Source organism: Sus scrofa, chromosome 6 (genome assembly GCF_054392235.1).
Source record: "Sus scrofa isolate SSC_HxYL_T2T_F1_AM1 chromosome 6, Sscrofa_HxYL_maternal_Yorkshire_Landrace_v2.0, whole genome shotgun sequence".
Taxonomy (NCBI): Eukaryota; Metazoa; Chordata; class Mammalia; order Artiodactyla; family Suidae; genus Sus; species Sus scrofa.
Genome location: NC_139388.1, coordinates 79,641,161 through 79,657,636, shown reverse-complemented (window position 1 = coordinate 79,657,636; position 16,476 = coordinate 79,641,161). Strand labels below are relative to the sequence as shown.

General features: G+C 48.9%; 1 protein-coding gene and 2 long non-coding RNA genes across 14 annotated transcripts in view; 1 reads left to right on the top strand and 2 right to left on the bottom strand.

Annotated features, from left to right (window-relative positions):
- ZBTB17 (zinc finger and BTB domain containing 17) overlaps window positions 1–16,476 on the top strand; it is a 36,641-nt gene that overhangs the window by 10,933 nt on the left and 9,232 nt on the right. For 4 of the 12 annotated variants that reach the window (XR_014807117.1, XR_014807122.1, XM_021095395.2 and 1 more), the window contains exon 3: window positions 12,033–12,138. The exons of 4 other annotated variants lie outside the window; for them this stretch is intronic. Coding sequence is in view for 1 of the 8 variants with exons in the window: in XM_021095395.2 (XP_020951054.1) it covers window positions 12,033–12,138 (106 nt within the window). In the remaining 7 variants the exon portion in view is untranslated. Of the gene's footprint in view, window positions 1–12,032; window positions 12,227–16,476 lie in introns of all 12 variants that reach the window. 4 more of the 12 variants (XR_014807119.1, XR_014807121.1, XM_084962959.1 and 1 more) reach the window with 1 other exon arrangement.
- On the bottom strand, window positions 3,346–6,739 carry LOC146402576 (uncharacterized). The gene is made up of 2 exons (XR_014807140.1): window positions 5,910–6,739; window positions 3,346–5,442 (listed from the first exon to the last, which is right to left on the bottom strand). It is a non-coding gene; the product is annotated as an uncharacterized LOC146402576 (long non-coding RNA).
- Window positions 11,716–16,007, bottom strand: LOC146402575 (uncharacterized). Its single transcript, XR_014807141.1, has 3 exons — window positions 15,744–16,007; window positions 14,776–14,973; window positions 11,716–14,191 (listed from the first exon to the last, which is right to left on the bottom strand). It is a non-coding gene; the product is annotated as an uncharacterized LOC146402575 (long non-coding RNA).

The following is a 16,476-nucleotide window of genomic DNA, read 5'->3' as shown; positions in this document are numbered from 1 at the left end:
TAATTTCATTCTTTTCCATGTGGCTGTCCAGTTTTCCCAACACCACTTATTGAACAGGCTGTCTTTTCTGCATTGTATATTCTTGCCTCCTTTGTCATAGATTAGTTGGCTGTAGGTGTGTGGGTTTAATTCTGGGCTTTTGTTTTTTTTGTCTTTTTGCCTTTTTCTAGGGCCACATCCACGGCATATGGAGGTTCCCAGGTTAGGAGTCTAATCGGAGCCGTAGCCACTGGCCTATGCCAGAGCCACAGCAATGAGGGATCCGAGCTGCATGTGCAACCTACACCACAGCTCATGGCAATGCTGGATCCTTAACCCACTGAGCAAGGCCAGGGATCAAACCTGCAACCTCATGGTTCCTAGTTGATTCGTTAACCACTGAGCCACGATGGGAACTCCTGGGCTGTCTTTGTGCCAGTACCATACAGTTTTGATGATTGTTGCTTTGTAGTATAGTCTGAAGTCAGGGAGCCTGATTCCTCCAGCTCCCTTTTTCTTTTTCAGGATATCTTTGGCTTTTCTGGTTTTTTTGTGCTTCCAGATAAATTTTAAAATATTTTGTTCGAGTTCTGTGAAAAATGTCCTTGGTAATTTGATAAGGATTGCATTGAATCTGTAGATTGCCTTGGGCAGTATAGTCATTTTGATAATATTAACTCTTCCAATCCAACAGCATGGTATGTCTTTCCATCTATTTGTGTCATCTTTTATTTCTTTCATCAGTGTCTTACAGTTTTCAGAGTACAGGTCTTTTGTCTCTTTAGGTAGGTTTACTTCTAGGTATTTTATTCTTTCGGATGTGATGGTAAATGGGATTGCTTCCCTAATTTCTCTTTCTCATCTTTCATTGTTAGTATATAGAAAAGCCGTTGATTTCTGTGTATTAATTTTGTATCCTGTGACTTTGCCAAATTCCTGGATGAGCTCTAACAGTTTTCTGGTAGCGTCTCTAGGATTCTCTAGGTATAGCATCATGTCATCTGCAAATAGTGATAGTTTTACTTCTTCCTTTCCAGTTGGGATTCCTTTTATCTCTTTTACTTCTCTGATTGCTGTGGCTAAGACTTCCAACACTATGTTGAATAGTAGTTGATTCATTTTAAAAGATGTCCTACAGGGATTTCCCTGGTGGCTCAGTGGCTTAAGGATCTGGCCTTGTCACTGCTGGGCTCCGCTATAGTGTGGATTCGATCCCTGGCCTCGGAACTCCCACGTGCTGCGAGTGCAGCCAAAAAAAAAAAAAAAAAAGTTGTCCTACAATTTTTCTCAGCATTTATAGCTGTGTGTAGTGAGCGTCAGCCAGGGTACCTGGTGTACCATGCTTCCAGAAATTAAGATGCTTCAGTTTCTTTTCAGTTACAGTTTTGTGCTTCATTTGGCAGCAGCAGACTCTGAAGGTTAGAACTAAGTCTTAGTAATGTTTATTTCTGGCTTTTTTTTTAATAACTTTTTTTTTTTTTTTTGCTTTTTGGGCCCGCACCTGTGGCATATGGAGGTTCCCAGGCTAGGGGTCAAATCGGAGCTGTAGCCACTGGCCCACACCACAGCCACAGCAAGGCAGGATCCGAGCCGCCTCTTCAACCTACACCACAGCTCACAGCAATGAAAGATCCTTAACCCACTGAGCAAGGCCAGGGATTGAACCTGCATCCTCATGGATGCTAGTCAGATTCATTAACCACTGAGCCACGACAGGAACTCCTATAACATATTTCATAACACTCATTAATATAAAGAAAGGGAGTTGATAAATGCCAATTAATGACAGAATTTGCCCTTTTGGGACAGACTAAGGATCTGGTGAACCCAGAATTCCATGTCTGTCTGTGGGAGTTTTGTCCTTGTTTATAGTGAAAAGAGCACACCTTATAGAGTGAAGTAGACTTTGGCCTTGAATCTGGGCATGTTGGTGGACCTGGGTCAGGTGACAGCCCCTCTGAGCTGTATTTTGCTCATTGGCACAACAGGAGTGATGGTACTAAAACTCACCCAGGGGATTATTGTGGGTGTCGATGAGGTGGCATGTATATTGGAAACACTGTGCAGGCAGGTTGTCACAGCAGTGATTCCAGTCACCTCTTGGTGGCCTGTATCAGAGGTGTGCTCCCCATGTGCTGCTGCCCTTGGGCAACGACAAGCCTTCTATTTCTCATGCCCGCCACCTCCCTCAAGTGTTTAGGATGGTGGATCTTATTATTGGAAAGGCTGTGTTTTCTCTGGACACAGTTCCACCCACAGACCTTCCCCAGGATCCATGGTTTCCTCACAGCTCAGTGGGGTACCAGTCAGACCTCTGTATGGTGAGCTGTCCGATCAGCTGCTCACATCCAAGCATGACTTTGTGCCTGAACAGTGAGTGCAGTTAGAATTTTCAGGGTATCGAGGTTCCCTGGTGACCTTGTGGTTAAGGATTCAATGTTGTCACTGCCAAAAAATAAAAAAAATTAAAAAAAAAAGAATTTGCATGGTATTTACAGCCTGCCCTCCATCCGACACAGAATACCCCCTTGTGCTCCTGCTCACTGGGGACATGTTTTTTCGCCCACAGTGGAAACTGTCTTTCTTTTTTTTGCCATTTCTTGCGCCGCTCCTGCGGCATATGGAGGTTCCCAGGCTAGGGGTCCAATCAGAGCTGTAGCTGCCAGCCTACGTCAGAGCCACAGCAACTCAGGATCCGAGCCGCATCTGCGACCTACACCACAGCTCACGGCAACGCCGGATCATTAACCCACTGAGCAAGGGCAGGGACCGAACCCGCAACCTCATGGTTCCTAGTCGGATTCGTTAACCACTGCGCCACGACGGGAACTCCGAAACTGTCTTTCTAATATTTGCCAGCTTGAAACTGGAAGTGGTAACTTGTGCTTATTCATATTTCCTTGCTTGTTAGTGAGGTTGAACATCTGTTTTCTATATAGAGTATGTTGACCACTGATATTTTTGTCTTTTCTTTTTTTTTTTTTTTTTAGGACCACACCTGCGGCACATGGAGGTTCCCAGGCTAGGGGTCGAATTAGAACTATAGCTACCGGCCTGCACCACAGCCATAGCAACTCAGGACCCGAGCCTCATCTGTGACCTTCACCACAGCTCACGGTAATGCTGGATCCTTAACCCACTGAGCGAGGCCAGGGATCAAACCTGAAACCTCATGGTCCCTAGTCGGATTCGTTTCTGCTGGGCCACGACAGGGACTCCCAGACCACTGATTATTTCTTTTGTGAATTGCCTGTTCATTACTCTGACTCATTTTTCTGTTGGAAGATTTTTTTCTTGTTGATTAATTTTTAACAACTGCTTCATTGAGATAGTCACATACCATACAATTCACCTGTTTTAGGTGTACAATTCCATAGCTTTTAGTTTATTCACAGAGCTGTGCAACTGTCATCACCAAAACATTTTCATTATCCCCAGAAGAAACCCACCACCCGTTAGCAGTCACTTCTTATTTATCTCTATCCCCCAAGCCCTAGGCAGCCACTTTCTATCATTGTGGAGTCTTGGCGTTTCATATAAATGGAACCATGCAATTTGTGGCTGGCTTCTTTCACGTAGCACAGTATTTTCAAGCTTTGTTCAGGTTGTAGCGCGTTATTAGTACTTTCTTATTGTCAAATAATACTCCATTTTATGGATATGCCACATTTTATTTATCCACTCATTAGCTGATGGATATTTGGGCTGTTTTGACCTTTTGACTTATGAATAAGTAAACATTCGTCTGCAAGCCTTATGTGGCTATATGTTTTCACTGTTGATTAATTTTAAGAGCCTTTTATGTATCAGAACTATTAGCACTTACTTTCCGTATAGGCTCTAAATATTTTCCCCCAGTTTATATTTGCATTTGAGAAACTGAGAAGATACGGGTAGAGATGTGAATGAAACAGAACATTCAGATTTCTGACCAGTCTTTCATATCCCTAAGAATTAAGATCGTGTGCCTTCACTTCCCCACCGTGGCCCCTGTAAGGAGGCCCCTTGAGGTTGGTCTGCTTCCTGCTCTCTGTCTCTCTTTCTCTGTGTCTCTGTCTCTCACTCAGCCTGCTTGCCTTTGGGCCACAAACCAGGCAGCACTTGGGGTGGTTTCCAAGTTTCTCTCAGAAGCTCGCACTTCAAAGTGGCTGGCTGAAAACCCGCCAACATTGCAAGTCTTCCGTTAAAAGGCTTCCAGCAGCTTTGCTGATTCACACTGCTGCAGGTTGGGGGTTCAGGGGCTGGAGGTCAGTAGCACTGTTTCTTCAAGGGCCAGCGCTGGGGCCTGAGCTGCTGCTGCTTTCTTTTGTTTGCTTTTTAGGGTCTCACCAGTGGCATATGGAAGTTCCCCATTCTGGAATCGGAGCTACAGCCCCTGGCCTACACCACAGCCATAGCAATGCAGGATCCAAGCCGCATCTGTGACCTACAGCACAGCTCACAGCAACGCCAGATCCTTTAACCCACTGAGCAAGGCCAGGGATTGAACCTACATCTTCATGAATACTAGTCAGTCATTTCGCATCACCACAATGGGAATTCCCTGAGCTGCTTCTAATCCTCCCGGGACCGCTGTCCAAAAACTCCATTCTGGAGCAACCCTCAGCCTCTGGATTTGATGAGGCCAGGAGTTTTAAGAAATCATTGGAAATCGAGACATTGAATTCTTGACTTTTTTATCCAGGTGTACCTTAAGTTTTTGAGGTCTCTCAAAATAGTCCCCTGAAATAGCCTCTTACTAATTTAGTTTTTCTCAGTCAAGTTTTACAAAATATTAACTTTGGTTTAATCTTCTTTGGAATAGTAAATGTACAATTTGATGCTGGCTTATGTAGTTTATATATATTCATATATCGTTCATAGTTGATGTTCGCGTCCTATAGAGTTCATGGCCGTGAACTATTTCCAACATAGGGGAAGTTTTAGATTGAAAAAAACATCTGCTGAATGCTAGGGAAATATCTCACTTTATTGTCATTCACAGGGTATCTGTTATACTTCAAATATATGCATTTGTAATCTGGCAGTCTTATTAATGAAATCATTTACTCAACATTTATCAAATCTTAGTGGTAGAACGGCCCTTGGCAGTCACTAATCCTAATGAGGAAACAAACCTAGAAGAAGTCAGTCACGTGAATAGCACGTGCTGCATTGAAGTCCACATAATCCAGCTCCAAATAATTAGTATTCAACCTACTTTTTTCTTTTGGTTTGGATTCTTGATCTTAGTTCCATGGGGCAGCTAATCCATCCTTTGAAATTGCCACGATCTGTCTTTTCTCAGTGGAAGCCGAGTTACTCCTCCACAGTCGTCGTGTTCTTTGTAGACAGAAGGTAGCTTTTGCTGTCACATATGAGGCTTGTCTTCCAGTTACTGTTGAGTGGAAGCATTGCAGTTTGCAGGGCCTTTTCCTGGTCTTTTTCCCGGTCAAAGCTTTATCTGTCTTGGGTGCTTGGATACTGATGAGAAGAGAGGGGCAGGGAGGAAAGCATTGTGTTAGATCATTGTTGCTGGTGAGGGTTTATATGTAATAAGAATGATGGTGGCTGACAGCAACTTTATGAAGTGGGAACTTTTTTTTTTTTTTTTTTTTTTTTGCTCTTTGGGGCCGCACCTGCGGCATAGGGAAGTTCCCAGGCTAGGGATTGAATTGGAGCTACAACGGGCAGCCTACACCACAGCCACAGCAATGTGGGATCCAAGCCACGTCTGCGACCTACACTGCAGCTCACGGCAGTGCCGGATCCCCCACCCATTAAGCAAAGCCAGGGATCAAACCCGTATCCTCATGGATACTAGTCGGGCTCGTTACCGCATCGCCACAATGGGGACTTCTGAAGTGGGAACTTTTATTATCACCCCCGTTTTACAGAAAGGACATAGAGGTCCAGGGATTTAAGTACTCTTGCCCAAGGGACTTACCTACCTTTGACTGGATTCCAAGGCAAGAGATTTAACTGGGTCTGGGGAGTCGCTTGCAGAACTGTGTGTGTGAGACGCTCCCTGGAGAGGCCTTCAGCGCCGTCGTGCTGCGGAGGTGGTTCATCTGGGTCTGGAAAAGGCTCCCAGCTGCTCTTCTAGGGGATTTTCAGTTTTGACCCCTTAAGGAATTTTTGCTCATCAAGATTTCCCAAGTGACACATTCTTTGTGCAAATTACCATCATGTTCCATTTCCCTTATGAGAAATTTTTTCCTGTTGAGAAGTTTTTAGTCACTAGGTCTTATGGAAAATGTCTGAAAGGTTTTATGATGAGTAGAAACAAAGAAGCTCTGACTTTGCAGACATTTTCTTTCTTCCCTTCTCTCTTTGTTTTACTTTCTCAGTTTTCTGTTAACCGCCACCCCCCCCCCCCCCGCCGGCCATGCCCTTAGCATATGGGCCAGGGATCAAGCCCACACCACATCAGTGATAACACGGGATCCTTAACCCACTGCACCACAAGGGAGCTCCTGCTTTCTCAGTTGTAGTATTTTAATAGAAAACATTTACAAATGATCCGACAAAGCCCAGAAACCCAGAAAGGATATAGCGTGGAAAGTGTAACTCCTGGAGTTCCCGTCGTGGCGCAGTGGTTAACGAATCCGACTAGGAACCATGAGGTTGTGGGTTCGGTCCCTGCCCTCGCTCGGTGGGTTAACGATCCGGCGTTGCTGTGAGCTGTGGTGTAGGTTGCAGACGCGGCTCGGATCCTGCGTTGCTGTGGCTCTGGTGTAGGCTGGTGGCTGCAGCTCCGATTCGACTCCTAGCCTGGGAACCTCCATATGCCGCGGGAGCGGCCCAAGAAATAGCAAAAAGACAAAAAAAAAAAAAAAAAAAAAAGTGTAACTCCTTTCCTCCCTTCCTCTGCTGCCCTGAGGGCACCCCCATACAGTTTCTTCTATATCCCTCCAGAGACGTGAGCATTTTTCTTTTAAATGTGAGTGAGAGATAGGAATTCTTGTGGTTTTGAACCAACAGCATGGCCCAGCTTCTCCCAGGAAGGATCGGGTGCTAAATGTTAAGGACATTGAGCCGCTCAAAGAAGAAGTGCTTAAAACTTCCGAAGGATGTTATAATAATCAGCAGGAGGGCCCCTTGCACAGGCTGCTCAGAAAGGTTGGATTCTGGGCACCAGCCAAACCCTTCCCATGCTGGCAGTTGTGGGGGGCGGGGGGTGGTGACACTGTCACCTTCTTTGCATCCTGAGGGTCCAGCTCTGTAAGACTTCTTCAGTTGTTTTTCTGCGTCTCCTCTCCCTCTTTCAGCCTATTCTTACTCATGAGCCAGAGCAGCCTTTCGGAAGTGGGAGTCCAATCGTGGCCCTCTTTTGCTTAAACCCCTGGCATGATTCACGTGGGCTAGGGCTGCAAGCCCTGGGGTGATGGGGGAGGCCTCCAGCCTGTCCCTGCAGCTGCATTTCTCACCTCACTCTCCACTCACTCGTTGCTCTCGTCATGCCGAAGTGTGCAGTTCTCCCCCAGCCCGGTCCCCAGGCGTGCACACCGTTCCTTGTCACACACCCAGACCGTTGCTTGTGCTGACCTCTCATTGGACGTCCTTCCTGCCTTTGTTCGTGTGTCTTTGTAGCTGTGCTGCACACCACATCCTTCCAGGGTGGCATTTGGTGGCGCCCTTTCAGCACTCATCAGTCAGTAGTGACAGAGTCTGGGCCATTCCGAAGAAGGTTCCAGAGGGTGGGTCCCCAGATGGTCCTGGCCTTCTTCCCCTTGGAGCCACCAGCTGCCAGCAGGGCACCCGTGCTAGGTAGTGCTCTGCAGGTGACTGAGGTACTGTCCACTGCACAGTCCCCTCAGTCCACCACATGCAAAGGGTGGACCCTAAGCCCATCTGTATTTAACCCGAGTGCATGCGTCTGCTCAGGCTTTCTGCCCTAAGTTGCACGCTAACAAAGGCCTGACAGCAGAAGTTTAAAGCCAAATGGGAACAAAAGTCCATGTGCTTTTTTTGTCACTTTGGACCAGGCTTTGACTCCTTTGTTCTCCAACTGCCTTCCTGAGGCTTGATCAGCTGCCTTGTCCCAGAGGAGCCATGTGATTCACTGGTAAAGGGAGTTCACTAGTTCGCTACAACTAGTCTTAGTTTAATTTTAGTGAGTGTTTTAATTCATGTTTTTATTTTTTGTTTAACTGTGTACCAGTCAGACTTGTTTCAGAGAAATAATATCTAATTCTACTTTTGCCAGTATTTGTGCAGTATTTCCTGTTATTGGGAGTTGTGGTGTACGTGAGCTGTGGAGTACGTCACAGACGTGGCTTGGGTCCCGCGTTGCTGTGGCCATGGTGCAGGCTGGCAGCTATAGATCCAGTTGTACCCCTAGCCTGGGAACCTCCTGTTATTTACCTTCTTAAATCCTTGCAGTCACTGTGTATGTGATGGTTCTCCAGTTGCATAAATGAGCGGTCTGTAACTCAGAGAAGCTTGCCTGAGGACCTCCCGCCCCTGGAAAGATTGGAGCCAGGATTCACTTGCATGTCCCTTGTGTCTGAGTCCATTGGTCTTCTCTCTCCAGTATTCATCCCATGGAGGTCCGTTCCATCTTGTGACTTTAATCCCCATCCCTGCTGTAGGCATCTCAACTGTAATTGGCCAAAACAGAACTACCGCTTTCCCCCAACTAAACCTTTGCTCCCACCATCATTCCTCACCTCAGTAAGTGGCATCACCACTTGGCCAGTTTCTCAGCTAAACATTTTCTTTCTTTCTTTCTTTTTTTAAATTATAGTTGACTTACAGTGTTCTGTCAATTGCTATACAGTAAAGTGACCCAGTTATACAAATGTATAGATTATTTTTCTCACATTGTCCTCCATCATCTTCTATCACAAGTGATCAGATATAGTTCCCTGTGCTATTAGATGTAGATCCCTGTGCTTTACACAGGATCTCGTTGTTTATGCCTCCAACTGCAATAGTTTGTATCTACTAACCCCAGACTCCCAGTCCATCCCACTCCCTCCCCCTTCCCCTTGGCCACCACAAGTCTGTTCTCCATGTCCTTGAATTTGTTTCTTTTCTGTAGGTAGATTCATTTGTGCCATATATTAGATTCCAGATATAAGTGATATCATATGGTATTTTTCTGCCTCTTTCTGACTGACTTCACTTAATATGAGAGTCTCTAGTTCCATCCATGTTGCTGCAAATGGCCTTATTTTGTTCTTTTTTATGGCTGAGTAGTATTCTGTTGTGTATATATACCATATCTTCTTAATCCATTCATCTGTTGAAGGGCAGTTATCAGGCTTCACATTTTTATGTCATCCTGACTCCTTTCTTTTCTCACAACCCACATCTGCTTGACCAGCCAGTTATGTTGGCTCCACCAAAACATATCTGACTACTTCTGCCTCCACCTTCGTAGAGACCACTTCCATCTTTTGCTTTTTTCCTGGTGTTCCTATGTCCACTCTGGTCCCCTTGCAGTCACTCTTCTGCTCTCAGCCCTCCCAGGGCATCCCAGAATGCTTAGAAGAAACTCTTAAAGCCTAACTTGCCTCTTAAGACCTGGAGTGATCTCAGCCTCTGCTGCTGCCCTAAGTGGCCCCTTTGCCAGGGTCACACCTGCCTCAGGCCTTTGCATTTGCTCTTCCTTGTGTCTGTTATGGTCCCTGGGCTTACGGTGGCATGGCTTGCTCCTCACTTCATTCAGGTCTTTGCTTAAATGTCACCTCCTCAGAGAGGTCCTCCTTGACCCTCTTCTTAGATAGTAAGTAGCCTCTGCCTCAGCTTAGTTTGATTTTCTTCTCAGCACTTAGCATGTGACATTATGTATCATATGGATTTATTACTCGTCTTCCCCACTGGGCTCAAAGCACTAATATTGTACCTAAGGCAAGCACAGAGTAGATGCTCTTTCAATGTTTGTGAAATTCTTTGGTTTCTGTTTTATTATCTGTTTCTTGGTTTGTGGATCGAGGACCCCGAGAGGGGAACACGGTCCGTGGAGTAGTTGTGCACCTGTGTCACACCACGGAGCTGTTGCTTCTCTATGTTGGGGAGAGTCTCATTCTTGAGTATTGTTTCTCAAATACATAGAGATGCTTTGTGATTGATATAGACTGGCAATTCTTTTTCTCTTATTTTCGTGGCCATGCTCACAGCATGCATAAGTTCCCGGGCCAGGGATCAAACCCACGCCACAGCAGCAACCTGAGTCACTGCAGTGACAGTGGTGGATCCTTAACCCGCTGTGCCACAAGGGAACTCCTAGAAATTCATTTTCCGTAGTGGTTTTTATTATTTTTTTAATTAACAAGAACTAAGAGTTCCTTGGTGGCCTAGCCATTAAGGATATGGCATTGTCACTGCTGTGGTACGTTTTTCTTCCCTGGCCCAGGAACTTTTATATGCTACAGGTGGAGCTAAAAACAAAAAACAAACAAGCACCAGAAGTACAGTGATCATTTTGTAAAAGCCCACAGAATATTTTGACCTTGACTTAGTCATATTCAACAAGGCCAGGAGGCCACCTTATACCACCTATTCCCCAACTTGATTTGACAGCAAGGTCCTGGGGTAGGTGCTATAAACAGCTGGAAGGAAGCAGACAGATGTAGTCCCACCCAGCAATGAGCTTATTAAACTTGGTAGGGAAGGCCACCTGCCAGTGTCATTTCAGGCTGTGGAAGTATGCCACCACTGCTCAGGGAATATTGGGCCAGGAGAACAGGGGGAATGTTGGGAGAATGATTAGACCTCACGCAAAACCCCACATGCTCTGATTCTGTCTCTGGTAGCAAGGCCCTTAATTTAATTAATTACCCTGCATCAAGTTTCAAGAGTCCCCAGAACAAGTACTGGCCTAATGCATTCAAAACTGGCACAGGTGCTGGGACACAGGACACAGCTTCTTCAGGGCCATGCAGCCTTCCCACTCAGCCACGTTCTTCGAGCAGCGGGCTCCATCAGGGGTCTACAGGATGCCCGCTCCCTCTTCTGAAGTGTGGTTCTGGAGGGGAGTTCTCTCCATGGCTCAGTGATAACAAACCCAACTAGGTTCCATGAGGACACAGGTTCGATCCCTGGCCTTGCTCAGTGTGTTGAGGATCTGGCGTTGGTTGCCATGAGCCGTGGTGTAGGCTGCACATGCGGCTCTGATCCTGTGTTGCTGTAGCTGTGGCTGTGGCTGTGGCCAGTGGCTGTACCTCTGATTCAATCCCTAGCCTGGGAACTTCCATATGCCACACATGCAGCCCTAAAAAGCCAAAAAAAAAAAGTATGGTTCTATCTTAGAGATAGTGGAAGTTGTAGAGTTTGAAAAGCAAAGTCAGTATCACAATTTAATTTTATATTTAGACATTATTTTTAGATTTTAAAAAAATCAGTGTTTTTATAACATACACTTCAGCAAAGAAAATGTTACCAAATCTTGGCTGGAAGGATTATGTAGAGGGAAGCAGTGATTTTCAGGGTGGGGCTGCAATCCACTAGAAGATGAAGTATCAGCATTTGGGGCTGCTGGGAAGGGCTGAGTCAGGTTTGTATGTTTATCTGAAAGGGAAATTGATTTTATTATTATTTTTTTTAGGGCCGCACCCACAGCACATGGAAGTTCCTAGGCTAGCGTTGAATCGGAACTGTAGCTGCCAGCTTACACCATAGCCACAGCAATGCAGGATCCTAGCTCACCGCAATGCTGGATCCCCAACCCACTGGACGAAGGCAGAGATGGAGCCCGAGTCCTCACAGATACTAGTTGGGTTCGTTACCACTGAGCCACAACGGCAGCTCCCAGGAAAATTGATTTTATAAGTTTGAGAAACACAAGCTTAATAGAAGAGCTGTGTTTGCTGGGCAAGGAGGAAAGTGCCGGAAGGGCTGGTTTTGTTAATATCTGTGTCCCTGCCACATTACACTGGAAAGGGACGGGGTTGTCACACTGGGTAGGTTGGTGGGGTTGAGCAAGTAGGTTTCATGTTTGCAGGGCTGGCCTGCTGCAAACTCCCATTTCCTTGGCCTGAGTGTGTGTGTACTGGCTTGTGTGCAGCAGCCACCAGGAATGCTGAGTGACTAGAAACCAAATGGTGATCCCTGTCTCTTGCTCTCAGGTGCCTCAAGGCCCCTGGCTGGCTGTGTCGTTGTCCTGTCCTGCAGCTGGCGCAGCACATTCTGGGAACCGGCGCGGCTGTTTGTCAAGATCAGCGTCTCCTGCTGGTAGCCAGTTGTTTCCTGACTTAATAGCTTCCCTCTGTGCAGCAGTGTGGAAACCATGGCTGCAGTTTAGTGCCTGCTAATAACCTGGGTAATATTTCATGTTTGACAGGTGCCCATTTGACTTTGAGATGGAGCGGCACTCTGTGGACCCACTTAGAGCTCTGGGCAGGCGCTCCAGCCTTCAGCCGGGAGTACTCACGGGGTTTACAGAACAGTTGTTCAATATAAAGTGCTTCTCCAGCAGAGAAAATTGCCCTGAGTGGTTTTTGCCCAGTGCCCCTCCTTCTCCTAATGTTAATTGGGCTCTGGGATTTTTCCAGATGGCATTTAGAAGGAATAATGGGTTATGATTACAACGTCTAAACAAGGTTCAAGTCACCAAATAGTTATTGAGTACACCCGAGGTGCCCAGGAGAAAAAGCTGTGTAGAAACCATCTGATGTGGTCTTTGGCTTAAAAAAAAAAAAGTCTGCCTCTCTGCTTCCTGGTAACAGTCGTTTGCTGAGGGCTCACCACGTGCCACCCCCTGGACAGGCCCTCTGCCCCCATTACCTAGCTTAATCCTGTAACGAACATGGGCAGCAGTCCTGGCAGCCCCGTTCTGCCGAAGAGGAACTTTGCTGGAGGTCACCTGCGGGTGTGGTAGGTGGCGGGACCTGGATATGGGCCCTTCCGGACTTGGCCCCAGAGGTTCTGCTGCCTCCGTGGTGCTGAACTGCCTCTCAAGTCCCTGAGTCTTAGAGGCAGCAGTGTGGGACTTGGTGCCCGGTACAGCTGTGCCGTTGGTTGGCAGGAGATTGGGCTGTCCCATGCCTGGCACCGTGCCGCTTGGCATGTCGAAGACACTCCGTAAATGCCATTTTGTTGTTGCTGGAGGGGACTGGGATTCAGGTTTTGTTGAACTGATCAGAGTGGATTTCACAACCCAAGGAGAACCCTTTCTCACGTCGGTGGTCTCTTTGTGGGTGTTTTGGAACCGAAAGGCAAATTGAGAGGGATTGCGTTGTTTTTGCAGCAGCCCCCCTTCCCCCAGTCCCACTCCCGTCAGCCTCTGTGGCTCTTTCCGCTCCTCAGGACAGTGCCGGTGATGGTGCCAGGAGCACAGTTGAAAGCGACTCTTTCTCTGCCTGGATTGAGTGTGCCACCTGTACCTCACTTTCTTCCTATTACAAATTTTGCTCATTTTGAAAAAAGTTCACATATTAAAATATAGGAAAAGCATGTGTTTAAATAGTAGATCTTGTGTGTGTCTGAATAAAGAAACAGAGCACGCCTCGGTCTTCGAAGCCCCTGATTGTGCTGCCTTCTGTATCCAGAGAAAACGTTATCCTGAGGTGGTGGTTGTTGCTAAGCATTCCCTTTTCTTTACGGTTTTACCATCTGTATCTCTGGCTGAAGGAAGCTACCACCAAACTTCGTGGCTTCGACCATCAGCAGTTTATTCTTTCTCCCCATTTTGTGGGTGGACCAGGCAGTTGTTTTTGTTCCACGAGGTGGTGAGGTCATTCACGGGCCAGCTTTGAGCCGGTGGCTGGGCTGAAGCCTCGGTGCCGTCGGCTGGGGTCTCTCAGCTCTTCCTCGCATGGCCTGGGCACGGTGACGTCTCCTCCAGGGCCCCTCCGTGTGTCCTCTCTGCCCCGCAGGAGTGCCTGAACATCTCTGCAGCAGGGTGTCTGGGTTGGTTCCAAGAGAGCAAAGCAGAATCTTCCAGCCCTCTAAAGGGCCAGGCTTGGAGAGTCACTGCCTCCTGTTGGGCAGAGTCATCACAGGGCCACCCAGATTCAGCTGGATCCGATGGCAGGTGCAGTCCGATGGGAAGGATGGTCGGCGGCTGGCCTCGGAGACCGTGCCCATGCTGTCCGTGTCCGTGTCGCTGTGGGGCTTCTCCAGGTCCCTCATGTTTCCATTCCCAAGTGAATTCCTTGCGAGGTCAGCCAGGGCTTGTGTCCGCCCAGGCCACTGGTCCTCACGAGAGTATCCCAGCTCTGACACCGAGGTCTGCCCCATTCATCAGGGAAGTTGACCGAGCAGGTGGCAATGTGACAGAGGGTGCCTGCTCACAGGCAAGAGTTGGTCAGGCAGCCAAAAACAGAAAAAAGAGAGAGTTGGTCAGAAGGCCATGCCGGGCTCCTTGTGGGCAAGCCTCTAACATGAGGGCTGTAGGCTCAGTGGGCTCTGAGGTCTTGTTCTGTTTGCATTTTCTGTCAAGCTAAGATTTTAGGATTTTTCTTAGAAGCAGCTTTTGGAGTTATTTTTGGCCACGCTCACAGCATATGGAAGTTTCCGGTCCAGAGATCAAACCCGTGCCACAGCAGTGACGAGACACCAGATCCTTAACTGCTAGGCCACCAGGGAACTCCCAGAAGCAGCTTTAACTAAGGCCCACACGTAGTGCCCTTGAAGCAAGATGAAATGAGGGGGAAGATTCCCCCCAGTTGTGCTTAGTGACGGGCCCCGCAACCATGGGCGGGCTGCCACTTGATCCCCAGCCTGGGTAACCAGAAGTCGACTGGCTGCTGATCTTATTTTTGTGTTTAACGTCTCCTCAGAATGGGCAGCTCCCACTTAGCGGCCTGCCTCTGGCGTCCCCGTGTCCCTCGGTGTGGCCCAGGCAGGTGCCTCCTGCCCCACACTCACCTCTTGTCCTGGTCCCCTCTAAGCTCGGCCAGATCTTGGCGGGGTCCTTTCAGTGTGGCGTGTGGAAGAGGCGGCCAGAGGCCTGCACGTCACACAAGAGCCATTCACCAGGTCCGGAGATGGGGCCCCCCAGCTCCTGCCCAGCCTTTCGGAGGGGAGGACCCGCCAGCAGGCCCCTCACCCGCTCACCGCATCACCCTGGGGAGAGAGGGGCTGTTGGAGCTTTCTAGCAGGCAGCCTGCTGGTGGACGGGAGTGGGTGAAGACAGCCTGGGGCCCTGCGCCCCGCCTGGCCCTGGGGGTGAGCCGTCAGAAGAGCCACAGCGCTGCCCACAGACAGAAGGGGCCGTTTAGCACTTGCAGGCCTCTCGGGCCCTCGCACTGCAGGGCGGTCACAGGATGGGCTTGTGAGCAGAGTTTAGTGCTGCCAATCTGTGTGTGGAGATGCCCCCTCTTCTCTTCCTTCCTCCCAGCCCTCTGCCTGCTCCCCGCTTCTCCCTCCCTGGGTCCTTTCCCGTTTTCTCTCTTTCCATTCTTTGATTTTGTCAGAACAGATGCTCTTTTAGGGCTGTTTCTCTGTTGGAACAGCTTCAGAGGCTGCCTCAGAGGGATTCCAGAAGCCTCTGGTGTTCTCCTCCCGACACCCACGTTTGGGGAGGAGCCCACTTCTGGGCGGGCATCTCGCACGGAAAACCGCGGTTAGCTTCGGGTGGAAAACATTACTCATGGCTCACAGCTGCTCCCCGTGCTGGGGGCGGGTGGGGGCCTGGAGGTACTGCCACCATCCAGGCTCTCCAGGGACCTTTACCCCCCCACCCCCCACCCCCCTGGCCTCTGGAGACAGCTCCCCCCAGCCCCCGCGTGTCCACCCAGGAGACCTGGGCTTGGCTGCCTTTCCCTGGGAGCGTTGGGGGTGTGGCCGCACAAGGCCTTGCTGCGGCCTTGGCTCCAGGCAAGGCCAGTAATCACCTGATCTTTGAGCTGGCAGGTCCCCTCCACCCTGTTGGCCAGGAGTCTTTTCTCACGTTTATCTTCCCAGCAAGTCAGATCGCTTTTGGGCTAGAGGGCCCTGCTTGCAGCAGTCTCCAGCCCAGGGGCCTGCGAACAGCTCTGTAGCTCGGGGTGGGGGAGGTGTTCTGCTGAGGCTCCCCAGTCATTTCGAAGCCTGGGAGAGAGTTCCTCCCAGCTCGGTTTTCAGGTTGGCTCCTGGTGAAGGTGAAGGGCCCAGGCCCACTGCCAGGAGGGAAAGGTTTGGGCCTGATTCTGAAGGCCATTGTGCTGCAGCTGACTGAGGAGGCCCTGGTGGGCCCTCCCTTTCTGTGCTTGGGAGGCATTTCACCCAGAGCTCCTGAGGACAGGAGGTGAATGTGCTCACATGCACCCCACCCCCCACCCCCCTCGGGTCAGCTCACACGGCCTTCACGGCAGAGAGAAGACAGCTCAGAGGCTGGTTTGGCCCAGGCCCCTGCTTGCCACCTCCCTTTGGTTCCATTTACATCTTGCCTGGTGTGTACCCGCTTTAGGTCCGGGGCCTAAGGGCCCTGGCCTGGGGTTTCAGCCCATGGGTTGGTTCTCTTCCATGTCCTCCAAAACGTCCCTGTTTTAGCTCCGACCTGCTCAGGAACAGAACAGGCCAGCTTCTCCCTTGCACTCCTCTAGGTCACGAATGGAATTTTCCAGGGCTGGAACACCGGGAGAAGGA